This window comes from Heptranchias perlo, chromosome 9 (assembly GCF_035084215.1).
Source record: "Heptranchias perlo isolate sHepPer1 chromosome 9, sHepPer1.hap1, whole genome shotgun sequence".
NCBI lineage: Eukaryota > Metazoa > Chordata > Chondrichthyes > Hexanchiformes > Hexanchidae > Heptranchias > Heptranchias perlo.
The window spans coordinates 22,749,245-22,766,589 of NC_090333.1; the positions used below are offsets into that span (position 1 = coordinate 22,749,245).

Genomic DNA, 17,345 nt, shown 5'->3' on the forward strand with positions numbered 1-17,345 from the left:
AGGACACGCTTCTACACGCAAAGGGTGGGAGACATTTGGAACGTTCTTCTGCAGACGGCAGTTGATGCTGGCTCATTTGTGAATTTTAAATCTGAGATTGATAGGTTTCTGTGAACCATGGGTATTAAGGGATATGGGGCTAAGGCGGGTATATGGGGTTAGGTCACAGTTCAACCATGATCTCACTGAATGGCAGAACAGGCTTGAGGGGCTAAATGCCACTGCCACTTGCTGTCTCTTGTTATGCGCCACCTTCTCCTGCAAGAAAGCGGGACGTGTGTCTGGGTGATGTGGCTGTCATGATTGAATAGCTGCCAGTGTGTGTGGCCTGTGAGTTGTGGGTGGGCGGCTTGGAACAGTGGTAATGTGTAAGGGTGAGAGGAAGCACCTGATTGGAAGAGTTGCATACTAATGGAAAGAGTTTGTTGGTATGTGGGTGATGGGGTGGGGGGGGGGTCTAGTGGTGCAGTTGGTAGGAGACGCCGCTTGACAGTTGACCTCACTCACCATGACCACTCATATCAAAGCATTGAATTTCTTCCTGCATTGCATCCATGTTTATGGTGCTATGCGCCTGGCATTGACTGTGTCCCCTGCTGCCTCCCACTGCCTTTTAGCAGAGGGGTCAATAATCAGGGGGCATAGATTTAAAGTGATTGGTAGAAAGATCAGAGAGGAGCTGAGGAAAAGTTTTTTCACCCAGAGGATGGTAGGAGTCTGGAACTCACTCCCTGAAAGATGGTAGAGGCAAAAACACTCATTGCATTTAAAAGGTGCTTGTGAAATGCCGTAACCTACAAGGTTACGGACCAAGAGCTGGAAAGTGGGATTTGGCTGGATAACTCTTTTTCAGCCTGCACAGACACGATGGGCCGAATGGCAGCCTCCTGTGCCATAAATTTCTATGATTCTATGTCTGGAAGGCCTCTTGCCCTCCCCCTCTGCAGATATAGGATGGCCCTCCTTCTGTCCACCTCTTGCACCAAGGCCTCTAATGCATCAGCAGAGAACCTTGGTGCACGCTCTCTCACAGGCCTGGTACCAACTCGGACTGGCAGATTGGTAAGGTGTGGCATGCAGATTGGAGGACGTGGGATTTAGTGTTGCGCAACCTTTATTCAATGCTTTAAAATAACACATTAGTTTGTAAACATAGGGACGGGACCTGCATCTGTGTTTTACGTGTGCGATTTCTGATCTCCGTTTAGACTCCGTGCAGACAGCAGACTACTGTTTTTAGCAAATTACAAGTACCAGCTACCTTTAAGAGATTTTGGCTGGCTGTCAGAGAGACAGCCAAAATCTGTCTGTCATTCAATCCTCGTGCCCACACAGGTTTTTAACGCTTGGCTGAGTTGAGTGTCATCCTGCCTACGACGGAAGCAGCGGGCGCAGGTTAGTTGCAGATCGCGATACCTGTGCCCGGTTTCGGGAGTTAACCCCCAGCATGTTAGACCATTCTCATTGGATCCAGGGTTTAAGATTCACAAGTGTCACTTTAATGATGCTTTTTGTTTTTTTCAGATATTGAATGTCATTTGTATTTTTTTTAAGTTTAGCCTGCTTGTTTCTTTGCTTACATGAGATTTGGAGACAACTACTGATCCGCTTGCAATTCTCTCATAGTTTCTCCACAGATGATGATAATGATACAGAGGTTGAGGCAATTGAACTTGACACAGAGTTAAATTTGGTGACTGAGTGCTGGGTGGAGCCTCAGACTGGTCATGTAGTCACCTCTGCTGACAGCCGAAAGTACTTGAGTGGGTTGACCTACTTGGACATCCCAAAAGCGGTAAGTCAGAGAGGTAAATTATTTTTTTGTAAAGATTACAAAGTAGAAATCTGTCTTCTGATACAGCACAAACTAGTTAAAAGCAGTTATTTGCGTGGTACTGAGGCTGCATGCGATGTATACAGATTGGACCTGTCTGCACTGCCAGGCAAATGAATCCCAACTCATCTATCAGCAGCTTGGCTTATTCTGCTATCAAATATCAACTCTGCTTATTTGGGGCTTACAACTTGCGCATTTTACAGTGTACAGGGGTTCAGGAGCCACACAGCACCTGAGTGCAGTGAATCGATACCTTGTGCCTGGAGTCTACTGTGTATATGTACAGAAATTAATGCTGACATGTATATACAAGCCAAACAATCCCTGGTGTGAGTGAACTATTCCCTCTGACACGGCATGTACTGTCTGGTGTCCATAGATAATATAACAGTAAAGGGAAACCCAACAATCCACAGATAATGCACATCCTAAAGTTGATGGACACTCCTCTTTTAGGAAAGTTATAGAAAAGCCTGAAGAGTTAGAACTGAAATTTTAATTTTCTAGTTATATTCAGGCCAGGTACAATAGAGATGCCATTCCCCCTCCCCCACAGTAGTATCCTCCTTTTTGATTGCTGACTGGCAGGATTCCAAATCTTATAGAAGTACTGTTTTAACATTGAACCCTAAACCTTCAGTAGACTAAAGCATCAATTAATCTCTGAAGATATATATTTTTTTCATGTTTATGATATTCTACCAGGGCTTAATGGTGTGCAGTATTCTAATAAATGTAACTTCTTTCCCCCCTAGATTTACCCACGAGACCATGCATGTGTATCTTCCATGCTGACTTTTGAACACCTAAGTCAGCTTTGTCAGAATAAGGACTATATCTTGCCAATATGGGGGTCAAGGAGCACAGAAGGTAGGGATCAAAGGACACGGTAGCTAGGAATAGAAACTTAGAGCCTAAGAAGAGGGTAGAAGTTAATTATTTGGAAACTACTGAAGGGTGTCTTTACCAAACAACAAAGAAACATTCTACCCTCTATAAACCTATGTCCACCCTCAGCAAGAAAGAACAGCACGCTGGAGCATTGATGTACTGAACCACCATGTTGCCTTTGCATGTAGTTACTAATGTCACTGAGATTATTCCAGACTGATGTCCCACTGCTGTGTGGGTCCTTGATCTGTGTAACCCCCCCCACCACGCCCCTTCTCCCCCAATCCACCTGGATTGACTGCCCCTTTCTCTTTCAAGTAGGTGATTATAATGGAGAGAATGATTTCATCCGAGGTGTACCATTCCAGTTTGATCTGATGAAGCTTTTACCGAAGTGTCAACAAATAGAACTATTTTTCCACACCTTGACTAAAGGTAAGGTTTCAGTGTTCTTTCCCTGAAATGAGGGATCCCCATACTGCCACTGTGTAATGAAGATGCACTCACAGGGCCACTGTGTTGTGCAGTTTTACCTGTGCTACAGGTGCAAATTATTCCTACGTCACTTGCGTGCTGCTCTAAGTTTGTATATAACCTAGGTATGTGGTAGGAAGGCAAACCTTGCGCTATCCATACCTGGCTGAGGAAGAGGAGAGTGGGAGATGTAGCCGTTATGCTGAGCGTTTGATTCTGCATGAGGTACGAGGCTGGGGATGGTGATAAGTGGATAGGGAAGGACCTTTAACTAGATTTCATTTCCATGTACTTCTTTCAAAGTCCATGAATAGCATTGTTGGAAGATTTTAGTTGTTCCTCAACTTAAAAACAAAACCCTCCTTATGCAGAGAAATAAATTGTAATCAAACATTTTTTCAAAGATAATACTAGGTTGTGTCCATAAAAAGATAGTTTAAAAAGGGAACAGATACTAGGACCCTTTGAACAATGGTTAGCTTATGACTACAGGAATACTATGTCCTTCACATGGACTGGTTACTGATATGACCGCTCTGTGTCTGAGTCCGATGCAACCTTCAATTATTCTCCTAATATCCCAAAACTTACTTCAAGGCCGGGTTTTCGTGTGCGTTTGGCCCTTTTTATCTGTTGTTTCTTTTTTTTTCTTTCAGCAGAGGATGATGGGAGTACAAAGGAGACTGCCTCTTTACCCAATGAGATCCTGTTAAATCTTTTCCATAGCTGTTTGCAACAAGACCTCAGTGACCGGGAGTTGCCATTAGCTGACTCTGATCATACAACTTTTATGCAGCAAATTGTGCATCGGGATCGGAATGGTCATTCCGTTCCTTTTACTCTACCAGCTGTAAAAGGTAAAATAACTTAGATTTTGCTACATTTGTCTATATCAGTCTCTGTCTCTTAATAAATCACCAGAGTACAAGGTTTGATATCCATTTTTTCCACACTAGTTCAGGACCTAATGGTATTTCTGAAAGTGGTTGCACACAGTCTACTTTGTGTCTCGTCATATTTTGACACGTGGAAAGCTAGTTCAAGGAAAAGTGTCCTGCTTGGATTAAAGTTCTAATCAACTCTAACTAAAAGCAAATCTGTAAATATCTGTAAATTTCTGTCAATTCAGTTCTGTGTTTTTGGGGACACTAAGCTGGATTCATAAAAATGTTATGGTCAGAAGAAAATTCCTGCAGCTTCACTAAAAGAACATGACCTGTTCTGTGTTTTTTCCTGTTCTGTAGAAGAGCCACTGAAAGTGACAAAGAAGCTGGAGAGACAAGACACCATGATGTCATTGCACACCCTTGGGAGTAACAAAGAGGTCATGGGTTCGACCAGCACCTTACAGGTAAGTGGGTCGGGGAGGTCCACAGAGGTTCGCAGTGGTGTTAACAGATACGAATGGATTGCTGGTCCCACCCAAAAGCTCTTCAGTGCTACTCCAAGAATCCCACTGGAATAAAAATATGGATCAGTACAAACCATAGTGAAACTGTTGAGGGCTTTAAGGTTTTGTTCTTGCCAAGGATTTTGAAAGTCTCTTTCTATTTTAGTCTCAGTCTATTTCCCAATGGGAATAGAATAAAAATATTACAAATTTGACACAATTACTACTAATTTTATAACCTGTGTCAGAGAAGATGAATAAATTGGGAATATAAAACAGAAAATGTTGGAAATACTTAGTTCTGCACCAGTTCTGATGAAAGGCCATCAACTTGAAATGTTAACTCTCTTTCTCTCTCCACAGATGCTGCCTGACCTCCTGAGTATTTCTAGCATTTTCTGCTTTTATTTCAGATTTCTAGCATCTGCAGTATTTTGCTTTGGTTTTAATGAATGAATTGGGGTTTGAAGAATGGTAATACTCAACACAACAACAGCAACAACAACTACTTGCATTTATATAGCATCTTTAACATAATAAAATGTCCCAAGGCGCTTCACAGGAGCGTTATCAAACAAAATTTAACACCGAGCCACATACTAGGATATTAGGACAGGTGACCAAAAGCTTGGTCAAAGAAGTAGGTTTTAACGAGTGTCTTAAAGATGGAGAGAGAGGTAGAGAGATGGAGAGGTTTATGATGGGAATTCCAGAGCTTAGGGCCTAGGAAGCTGAAGGCACGGCCAACAATGGTGGGGTGATTAAAATCGGGGATGTGCAAGAGGCAAGAATTGGAGGAGTGCAGAGATCTCGGAGGGTTGTAGGGCTGGAGGAGGTAACAGATAGAGAGGGGCGAGGCCATGGGGGGATTTGAAAATAAGGATGAGAATTTTAAAATTGAGGCATTGCCGGAACAATGTAGGTCAGCGAGCTCAAGGGTGATGGGTGAACGGGACTTGGTGTGAATTAGGATACCGGCAGCAGAGTTTTGGATGAGCTCCAGTTTATGGAGGATGAAAGATGAGAGGCCGGCCTGGAGGGCATTGGCATAGTCAAGACTAGAGGTACCAAAGGCATGGATGAGGGCTTCAGCAGCAGACGAGCTGAGGCAGGGGCGGAGACAGGTGATGTTGTGGAGGTGGAAGTAGGCGGTCTTGGTGATGGAGCGAATATGTGGTTAGAAGCTCTTCTCAGGGTCAGATAGAACGCCAAGGTTGCAAACGACCTTGTTCAACCTCAGACGGTGGTCAGGGAGAGGGATGGAGTCGGTGGCTGGAAAATGGAGTTTATGGCGGGGACCGAAGACAATAGCTACGGTCTTCCTAATATTTAGTTGGAGGAAATCTTTTGCTCCTTCAGTACTGGAAGCAGTGTGACAAATGAGAGACAGTGGAGAGGCCAAGAGAGGTGGTGGTGAGGTACAGCTGGGTGGCGTCAGATTTGAGCTTGGGGTTGAAGTGCATTGCCTCAGATGGCAGCAAAGTGAATAAATATCATATTCTTGGTACCTTATCAGCCCTTGCCTTGTTTGGTTTTGTCTATTTTCTCTCATATACACAGAATGGTTGGATTTGTATCAGTGAAGACTTATGACACAGTGTTTCAGCTACCAGAGACCATCACAGCATGCACACAGCTCAATTGCTGCTTCTAGTGACAGTGCTGAGCTTTTGATGTACTCCTACACTTCTGAGAAGCACTAAGCATTTGGACACTCATCACTGATACATATGATCCACAAAGTTTTGTTAGTTAAGTTTAAGAATGAGTGCATCTCTTGTTCCGTTCCATGTGATGGATTTGGTACCCTGAGCCTTTATTTCATACCAAGTGAGGAGTTGGGTCAATGTAGACGTACTAGCTCATGATAGTCATGTCTGTGTTTAGAGTTCATGATAGAGGATGAATGGATCCTTCCAAGTGTCCACATGCAGAGTTTAGTCCACGTCTCTGTTTAATTATTGTCATTAATTTATTACCAATGGCAATAAAATGTATTATTTATAAGACCTTACTGAAGTTAAGACATTAACTTATTCGAATTGGATATTTCTGCCTGAAGGTAACATGTCGTTGTTTTAATAGTACTAATTCTGGTCAGCTCTCTAGTCCCACAATATCCTAGCACATTGTGTATTCTCTAATCTCATAATATCCTGGCATAATGTGTCAAACAGTTATTTTACAATCCAAAAGGAGAGTTTTTTGTTTGCAGTGATGTTCCTGCATTGCATTATTATAAGTACCATCATGGTGGCAACATAGGGATGGGGTGGGGTGGAAGTAGCAGGTCTTATTTTATATATTTTATTAATTTATATACATTAAACATTTGATATCTGAGGAAGTAACTGGAATACTCGTTGGACTGCTGGATAAATATAATCGCAATGCTGGCAGTTCCTGTGGTGCATGTCAGAATTGGGGAGTCTTTGGAATGTTTACACCAGAAAGAGTTATTTGAACTTGCCTTACTTTAATGTCTTGTAATGAATGTCTTTCACTTTGTTCTAATTGGTTAGAGTGTTGGCAATGCTGATATGACAGAAGATAATGTAATTCCCATTGAAAGTGAGAGCACACCGCAATGGAGATGCTACGCCAGGTTTGTGAATGCACAGCAAATCCTACTCACCTTTTTGCCAGCCACCTTTACAGGTAAGATTTACTTATGAATTCTTACTCCAGGGCCTACAGTCATCATTGTTTTAAGAGGGAAATTAACCTCCACTCCCCTGTTGTGAAGATTCATCCAACTAGTATTCCTTTCTCCCAGTTGCATATGATGGGTCTTGAGCCACTCTGCTGTTTTTCACTCCCATCTGCCAGTCCCTCTGTAAAATGTGAAGTTCCATGTGACCCATGTTTGGAATTACTATTAACTACCTTTCATTTTAAACCATTTAATTTTTCTCTAAAATAATCACCATGTTAAAATCCTAAAGATTAATTATTGAAAATATTTAATATGAATATCCTATTCTGCATAATAAAACACACAATTAACTAAGAGCAATATTGGCAGAGATCCTAGGAATAGATCAACTGCCTGCTTCTTGTTAAGAGTATGATGTGCCCTGTGGGGGCCACCTAAGGAGGTGTGCAAAATTATTAATGAAACAAGCATGAGGAAATTCAACTTTTAATAAAAATCCTGTCTATAAAACTAGTGTCAGAGCACCAATTGGAAGCTATGGAGATAAATTGAACACAAACAATAATAATAGATTATATTTAAAAAGAAAGGCCACTCATTTACAGTTTTCACAGAACGATGGAGAGTTGTTAAGTTCAATCCCCAATGCACCTGAATGCATTTGAATAAAAATGGAATTTAACCTATTCAGTCACTAAATCAGTTGCACAGATGTTATCCTGTTCTCGGCATAACACTCCTATTGGCCTTGGCCTTGGATGCTCATGTGCAACACCAAGGTGGATCAACTATGAAGCCAGTTGTTAATAGCTCTTTATTAATTCAGCTGACTCAAAATGATAATTCTTAAACAATTTATTACCTAGCTGGTGATGAGATGGGGAAAGGAAGTACTTCACGTTGTTGGTACATCCCACTAGACATTTTCTTTCCTTTAAAGGATTTTCTACCTGAGCTTTCCTCTTTGTACTAGATATGCAACGACTGATGGCTCCTGGGATTGATGAGAGTACAAAGCACGCTGGATTAGGAGATGAAGAACTGCTACAAGTGGAAGTGAAAGAGTCAGTGTTGAACGAACACTTGGGAGCATTTAGTGCAGCCTCAGCAATACAGAAATCCGAGTTGGCTACTGTTGGAGAAGCACTTGATGGTGAAGCTGGCCAAGTAGCAGTCAGTGTATCAAAGAATAATAGCACCAAAAGAAATACTGTGTCAACAGTGCGATCCCCAGGACAAGAAAATCATACTGCCAGGTCTACGCCACTCCTTTCTCCAACCTTGGCAGATGGCAATGAGATGTCACCTGTCGAATCTGTAAAGGAGAAAGTACAACCTGATACAGGTAACAGACTGGAGATATTTGTGATCAGACTCTTTGCATGCAAACCATTTAGTAATCTAATGAAATGGTCTGTAGTTTTGACCATAGGATTTTGGAAGTGGGAGATGGATCAGTTTTGGGTGGATGTTTTTATGGACAGATATGATGGATTTTCATTTTTTTAATTGATGTTCATTTAGTTTTAAGACATTAGAATTATTAGTTTTTGAATTGAAAAAAATCCTCTGATATGGTCTTGTAAATGAGGAGCTTCCTATCTGACTTCAAATGCTCGGCTTAGCGTGGCAGGAGTTGAGAACGTGTCCGTCAATACGTGGAGCTGGACCTCAGTCCATCCTCATCGTTGTAACCTCCACTACTAGATGATCACTCATCTGTTCCAGGAGTGAGATTATCCAAAATTTGACCATGGTATTCAACAAATCAACCCTACTTTTGATAACAAAAGCTCATTGGTTGGCTTATCTCTTAAGGGTAATTGTCATGTGTCTTTCTGCAGCTCCTCTCTCATTCCTCATTTTGTGGGACTAACATTGCTACTCACTATCCTAAAGGGGTGTCGCTAAAGCCATTCTCACTGCTGGTAACTTGGGCTTATCCTAGCGCTTTATGGCAGGCAGTCTATCTTTCTTTAAGAACTTTCTCCAAATGTGTGTGTTTTTAATCACTGATGCCCCACCAACTGTCTGTGTGCCTTCAGAAATGATGAAGGAACGAGTGGAATTCACTTTACCTCCAAAGAAAGACTTTCACATCACGTTCAGCCGACAGACTTCTCAGATCGATTTGTGTGATCTGAACCGCCTTCAATGTCCTGTCTACGTATACAACTGTTCACTGGAGTCGTTGAGAGAGCAACTTGTGAATTCTTGCGTTGAACGCTCTAGCCGGGACATTTATTTCAGGTAGGGCACTTGTTTATGCTCACTCTGGTCAGAATAAATCATATAAGTATATGCTAATCTGAAAATGTCGCAGAAACGTAGTCATTTCTCAGTTTGCACCTTAATCTTACTAAATAAATGAAAAAAATGACATGACTAAAGTTAGCCAGCAATCCCAGTGATAGATCTGGAATGACTTACGAAGTGCCACATCTGTGATTAGATTGGTTTTGGCAGTTTGCTTAATCCTTCCTTATTCTCTAAACGCGACTGGAAGAATCACAGAAGTAGTTTGTATACAGACAAGATAGAGAAGGGGATAAAAAAGGAGGGGGGTGGCAATTTTGGTTAAAGAAACAATTACGGCTGTGAGGAGGGATGATATGTTAGAAGGATCATCAAATGAGGCCATATGGGTTGAGGTAAGGAACAAAAAATGGCCAGTCACGCTACTGGGAGTGTACTATAGACCCCAAACAGTCAGAGGGAGATAGAAGAGCAAATATGTAGGCAAATTTCTGAAGTGCAAAAACAGTAGGGCAATAAAAGTAGGGGATTTCAACTACCCTGATATTAACTGGGGCACAAACAGTATGAAGGGTATAGAGGGTGCAAAATTCTTAAATTGCATTCAGGAGAACTTTTTTAGCCAGTGTGTAGCAAGCCCAACAAGAGAGGGCGCAATTCTGGATTTGGTTTTAGGAGATGAGGCTGGGCAGATGGAAGGAGTATCAGTGGGAGAGCATTTTGGTGGTAGTGATCATAATTCAGTTAGTTTTAGCATAGTTATAGAGAAGGATAAAGATAGAACAGGAGTTAAAGTTCTCAATTGGGGAAAGCCCAATGTTACTAAGCTAAGAAGTGATTTAGCAAAAGTGGACTGGAAACAGCTACTTGAAGGTCAGAGCAGTGGGAGGCATTCAAGGGGAAGATTCAAGGGGTGCAGAGTAAACATGTTCCCACAAAGGAAAAGGGTGGGGCTGCCAAATCTCGAGCCCCTGGATGTCAAGGAGCATACAAGGTAAGATAAGACAGAGAAAGAAAGCTTATGTCAGACACCAAGAACTCAATACTACAGAAACCTAGAGGAGTATAAAAAGTGCAGGGGTGAAATTAAAAAGGAGATTAGGAAAGCAAAGAGAGGGCATGAAAAAATATTGGCAAGTAAAATGAAGGAAAACCGAAAGATGTTTTATAAATACATTAAGAGCAAGAGAATAACCAAGGAAAGAGTAGGGCCTATTAGAGACCAAAAAGGTAACCTATGTGTGGAGGCGGAAGCTGTTAGTATGGTTCTTAATGAATACTTTGCATCTGTCTTCACAAAAGAGAGGGACGATGCAGACATTGTAGTTGAGGAGGAGTGTGAAATATTGGATGGGATAAACATAGTGAGAGAGGAAGTATTAAGGGGATTAGCATCTTTAAAAGTAGATAAATCACCAGGGCTGGATGAAATGTATCCCAGGCTGTTAAAAGAAGCAAGGGAGGAAATAGCGGAGGCTCTGACCATCATTTTCCAATCCTCACTGGATACAGGCATGGTGCCTGAGGATTGGAGGACTGCTAACATTGTCCCATTGTTTAAAAAGGGAGCAAGGGATAGGTGGAGTAATAGGCCAGTCAGTCTAACCTTGGTGGTGGGCAAATTATTGGAATCAATTCTGAGGGACAGGATAAACCGTCACTTAGAAAGGCACGGAGTAATCAAGGACAGTCAGCATGGATTTGTTAAGGGAAGGTCGTGTCTGACTAACATGATTGAATTTTTTGTGGAGGTAACAAGGAGGTTTGATGAGGGTAGTGCATTTGATGTAGGCTACATTGATTTTAGCAAGGCTTTTTACAAGGTCCCATATGGCAAACTGGTCACAAAATACAAGCCCATAGGATCCAAGGGAGAGTGGCAAGTTGGATCTAAAATTGGCTCAGTGGCAGGAAGCAAAGGGTAATGGTCGCCGGGTGTTTTTGTGACTGGAAGACTGTTTCCACTGGGGTTCTGCAGGGCTGAGTACTGGGTCCCTTGCTTTTTGTGATATTTATTAATGATTTAGACTTAAATGCAGGGGGTCATGATTAAGAAGTTTGCAGACGATACAAAAATTGGTTGTGTGGTTGATAGTGAGGAGGAAAACTGTAGACTGCAGGAAGCTACCAATGGATTGGTCAAGTGGGCAGAAAAGTGGCAAATGGAATTCAATCTGGAGAAGTGTGAGGTAATGCATTTGGGGAGGGAAAACAAGGCAAGGGAATACACAATAAATGGGAGGATACTGAAAGGTGTAGAGGAAGTGAGGGACCTTGGAGTGCATGTCCACAGATCCCTGAAGGTAGCAAGAAAGGTAGATAAGGTGGTTAAGAAGGCATATGGAATACTTTCCTTTATTAGCTGAGGCATAGAATATAAGAGCAGGGAGGTTATGCTGAAACTGTATTAAAACACTGGTAAGGCCACAACTTGAGTACTGTGTACAGTTCTGGTCAGTACATTACTGGAAGGATGTAATTGCACTAGAGAGGGTGCAGAGGAGATTTACGACGATGTTGCCAGGACTGGAGAATTTTAGCTATGAGGAAAGACTGGATAGGCTGGGGTTGTTCTCTTTGGAACAGAGGAGGCTGAGGGGTGATTTAATTGAGGTGTACAAAATTATGAGGGGCCTAGATAGAATGGATAGGAAGGACCTATTTCCCTTAGCAGAGAGATGAATAACCAAGGAGCATAGATTTAAAGTGACTGATAGAAGGATTAGAGGGGAGCTGAGGAAAAATCTTTTCACCCAAAGGGTGGTAGGGGCCTGGAACTCACTGCCTGAAAGGGTGGTAGAGGCAGAAACCCTCATCGCATTTAAAAGGTGCCTGAATGTGCACCTGAAGTGCCGTGACCTACAAGGTTACGGACCAAGTGCTGGAAAGTGGAATTAGGCTGGGTGGCTCATTTTCGGCCAGCGCGGACAGGATGGGCTGAATGGCCTCCTTCTGTGCATAAATTTTCTATGATTCTACAATACATGTGAGTGATAGATGTGCACCTGCATGTGGACAGACATTTGATTATTTATACCTATGTAGACAATTACATCTTGATTGGGGAAGGATATAATTGTTTACTCATAGTAAATGCAACTATTCAATGAGCACTTGCTGTGGTGTTGAGATTTGTATGAGTTGACCGTGGTTTGTGATGTGGACACAGTGGGGCTGTAGATTATGCTATTTTTATGCGTTTGAGTATTTCCTACCTTTCCAGCTACTGACTAAGATTCATGAGGAGATCATGTCTGGATTGAATGAGACTTTTTTTTTGTGTGTGGATGGATTTTCCCCCTGTAGGTACTGATTGGATTGTGTATTTTTATTTCTTCCTCTTTTGAACCATTTAGACCTCAAGACAGTGTTTCCTGGGAATTGTATCAGGATTTGAAAACCAGGTAGCAAAGCTATCAGCTTAAGCCCTGATTCCTATTCACTGCTTGCTGGACATGCTTCAATAGTTTTGGTTAAGGGATTGATTCTTGTAACATCGGATATTCTCTTTTGCTCTTGGGTGACTTGCATGTCACTGTCCCAATCCTTTCCCTTTTCAATTGAGTGAAAGCTGTCTGTCCTGTTCTTATCTATAACATTATTATTGTATTTCATTCTCTCCTTCCCCCGCCCCTTCCTCAACGTCTCCACGTGCCACAATCCACGTAACCGAAAAGACAGCAAGCAACCTGATAATCGAGTCTCTGCCACTGGTGATGTTCTGACTGATGCTTTTGAAAGTGTCCCTGGGGGACTTTCTCCCGTTTATTAAAAAATTTGTTTTATTTTCTCTCCCAATCCTCTGGTAATCTGATCGTCACCTTTCCCCAGACAGGATAGCGCGAATGCTGAATCTGTGTTCTACCATGTGTAGTGGTAATGCCTTTGTGCTGCCACTGAAAATAATTAGAAATTTCACCGATCTTCAGATGTAAAAGCCATCATTATTTTTGTGAAGGTTAGACTAAAATCTCACAGCTGAAAGAAAGAATAATTACATGGCATTTCCATTGAAGCACTAAATTTGCATGCTACATGTCGAAAGACTAAATTCAATCAAATATTGTGATCTATACTACTTCCACATTTCAATTTGGTCTGCCAGTGTAAAACCTGGTTGGCCTCTGAGCTTGATTAGTGAGTGAGATTATTTTATACATTTTGACAGCAGTGCTGAAGATCTCGAATGGCTTTCTTTGCTAATATATCCATATCGTCATTTGTAAAATGTCTGTTGTACTTCCCCATAGAAAGTGTACTGTTTATAGGAGATAATGTTAAATTTTCAAAAGTATTTTATTTTCTTCTCTGTCCCTTTGCACAATCCCCAGCTGGAAGATTGGACAGCAGATCTGCATCCTGGCCTCTGCCAGTGCTGCTCTATAGCCAGGGGCAAGTGGCATGTGAGAGTGGGCTATGCTCACAGTTTCTTTTCCTTCTTCCTCGTGCTCTCCTTGGAATCATGCTTGCACAAATGCTGCTAATGAGGAAATAACTGATACTGAGCATGGACTAGTTTGTTGGGGGAGGGTTATCGGTGCTGGACCTAGTGTTGGTGTTGAGCCTGTGCATTAATCTGTCACTGTGTATATACATGGAGTACTGTTAACAAATGTACTGTTACAGGGGAGAAAACTTTCACTCTGTACATTTTGGAACTAAGATTGTGCTTACATATTTTGATATTGTTTAAGGAACCTCTTGTACCATTAATATCTCTGTAATGAAAACAACAGCCAGAGGTTCAATGTAAGGTCACCATGGCTCTTGCGTGAAGGCTTTAACTTAAGAGATGAGTATTTTCCGATTTCTCCTTTTTTGGATATTGTGCACACATGTAAATATTTGTGGCTTTAACCTCTCCTGACACATTGACTGCAAAATTGAAATTCTCATGAGACTCTCAAGAACTTCTTATGCATTGGTTGCTTTTCCTGTGTCAACCTTACTTGAGAATTCCATTCTTTTTCTTTGAATACATTACAGCTGTCTGGACCATTTCTCTCTGTGAATCCTCGTGTTTTTAACTCATTGTCATTCCATTATAGAAATGCTTAAGACTGGAATACTTCCTTTTTTTTAAAAAAAAGGTCAATCAATGGTAAATTTGTGTTGTGCTGCCAAATAGGTGTACCCGATATCCAGTGACCTTAAAAGTTACTGCAAGGATTTTCCGTTCAATAGTCCTGCTTCTTTCAGATCATTGTGTTCATTTTATTTGGTTGCAGCTTCTGCACAATTTTTCTTATCAGTATCGAGTTTGATGGTGCTGATACTAGAGCTACGGTGGTGGGAGCTGTATTACATCCATATCATATTGGACTGGAACATGTTTTTTGCTTATCTGAGACTAATTATGTTCTAACACTTCCACCCCATACCTGTGATTTAAGGTCGTTCTCACAGGAAAGGCCAGCAAACTCATCCTCAACAGATCCAATATCCCATCTCCACAAGAACAAAGAGCTCGCCAACTATTGCAACTTACTGCAAGAGAATTACCACCAATGTTATGTAAAAGGTAATGCAGTTTCCAGGGCTTGCTGAGGGGGTATTGCTCCCTGATGACCTATTAACTCACCAGCCAATTCATGTCAGCAGCTTGGGCAGCTTTAGAGAGCCCAAAACTTGAACATTGCTCCTCCATGTTCATGTATGTAAAAACTAATGAATAATGGCAAATTTTGTAGACCAATGTGTACAGTGAAATTCTCAGAAATTTGTCTAGTGAGGACTTGTCATTTGTGACCTAGTGCCTGTTTACTGTTGAAACATGCCAAATCTTCCTCTCCCTATATAAACTTTACATTGATATTTATTGGCTTATGTAAGTGACATCACTGGCAATTTAAAAAAAAATTAGAAAGCAGCTAATTGATTCTAAATAAAGTGGAGGGGTCATGTTCAAATCTCATGCTACCTTAACATTTAAATCTGCTAGCTTGAGGTTGGGGAAGTGGGTGGTATGCCTGTTCTATACCTTCTAAATGGGCTTCTAAATGAATCATCTCTTGATAGCATAACTTCATCTTGGAGAAGAGAAACACAACACAATACCTGCCTGTTATTGCCATGTGATCCTCATTTCCCAATTTTGTTAATAAAAATAGCATGGACTTGCACTCAGATTTTATTTATTTTAATTAACTACTATTATAAACATTGTTGAATGTGCTCAGTGAACTGTTCATCCATGCTGCAGTTTGCATAACTCCATTGGACAATGGTCCCACCCAATCTCTGCAATCTCTTCCATTCCTTTGACTACAGCTTACTGTGCATCCCCACCTCCATTCAGTCCACCATTGTCAGAAGAACCTTCAGCCACCCTGGTTCTACTTTTAGGAGCACCCTCCCTCTCTGCTTCAGCACCTTTTTTTCCATCTTTAAAAACTTCCTCAAAACACTTCAGTCAGCCGCTCATAATATCTTCTTGCTGGGCTTGATTTCTGTTTTATTATACCTATTTATGAAACACCTTGGGACAACTTTATATGTCAAATATGCTGTATAAATACGAGTTGTTCTTGTTTGACCCAATTCTTAATGAGCTCACATTGATGCTGAGTTCACAAAACTGGATGGTGTTGGAAGTGGAAATGTGCAGTAAGGGGTGATTTTTGTGGTTTGAAGTAAGGTACATTTTTGAAGCAATGTTAATGGAGCTAATGTTAATTTAACTTGTGAAATACATGATGTGGGATTACTTGGTTTGAATAAAATAAGGGGAAAGTGTTCCATTCTCAAAATGGGCTTTACTCACCTTAATGGGCATAATATTGACCACAAAAATTTTGATGAGGGTGAAGATGTTTACTTTGAGCATAATTTTATCTTTAAGATGCTATTTTCTTCTCCTCTTAAAGGTGTATTCAGGAGTTTACAACAATCTTATTACATCAGCTCTCAGGACCTACTTACAGCTATGGACTATTGCGAGGAGTTGCTACAGGAAATCGATATCACCACTTTCCTGCAGACACTGTGTGGACACATCCGATCGTTCCGTGAAAGTCATGACCTGCAGCTTTGGAGTGATCATGAATCCAACCCTACCACTTTTGTGATTGGAGGAGCAGAACCTGAGGATGAGCGGGTGCAGAGGGGTGTTCTTGCATCTACTTCAAGGTAACCTGTTTCTAGTTGTCAGATTATCTCCCAGCCATCACATTTGTAATTTAAGTTGGACCTGTAGTGGTATTAAGCAGCTGTCTGCTAATGTGGTCTGAATCGTAGGTAATTAAAGCAGCTAGTAATATCAGGATTAAAGATCCTCCCTTAAAGTAACTCCCTAACTGCAAACCTTTTAACTTCTGACAAGTAACAAATAACTTACTAAAATACTGTAAAAGCATATAAATATTTTCTCTTCACATGTACTGTCCAAACTCTAATTTCTTTTCCTATATTAATTGGATTGTTCTACTGATGATGTCATCAGAGGTATGCTAAATCATTGGTTAGGCTACAGTTTAAAATATTGTGCCAAGTTTTGGGCACCTTACTTTAGGAAGAATATTATGGCCATGGAGAGGGTACAGAAGAGATTCACTAAGATGTTCCCAGAGCTATAGATATGAGGAAGACTAGAGAAACAAGGGCTGTCTTTATTAGAACAAAGTAATTTAAGAGGAGATCATATAGAGATAGTCAAAATTATTGAAAAAACTATTTCCACTGATCAGTAACTAGAAGGCATTAATTTAAGGTCATCACCAAAAAAATTAGGAGAATTTTTTCATATACAACATAATATCCAACACAATACCCTACCAGAAACAGTAGTGGAAGGAGAATCCATAATAGCTTTTAAAAGGGAAGTGGATAAATATTTGAAAAAG

General features: G+C 41.1%; 1 protein-coding gene across 1 annotated transcript in view; it reads left to right on the forward strand.

Moving 5' to 3' along the window:
* Positions 1–17,345, forward strand: part of szt2 (SZT2 subunit of KICSTOR complex) — a 207,446-nt gene that overhangs the window by 33,059 nt on the left and 157,042 nt on the right. The window contains exons 19-29 of the mRNA XM_067990021.1: positions 1,627–1,795; positions 2,593–2,707; positions 3,047–3,163; positions 3,859–4,059; positions 4,447–4,553; positions 7,115–7,250; positions 8,222–8,593; positions 9,294–9,498; positions 12,861–12,908; positions 14,898–15,025; positions 16,371–16,632. Of these exons, the coding sequence (XP_067846122.1) occupies positions 1,627–1,795; positions 2,593–2,707; positions 3,047–3,163; positions 3,859–4,059; positions 4,447–4,553; positions 7,115–7,250; positions 8,222–8,593; positions 9,294–9,498; positions 12,861–12,908; positions 14,898–15,025; positions 16,371–16,632 (1,860 nt within the window). The remainder of the gene's footprint in view (positions 1–1,626; positions 1,796–2,592; positions 2,708–3,046; positions 3,164–3,858; positions 4,060–4,446; positions 4,554–7,114; positions 7,251–8,221; positions 8,594–9,293; positions 9,499–12,860; positions 12,909–14,897; positions 15,026–16,370; positions 16,633–17,345) is intronic.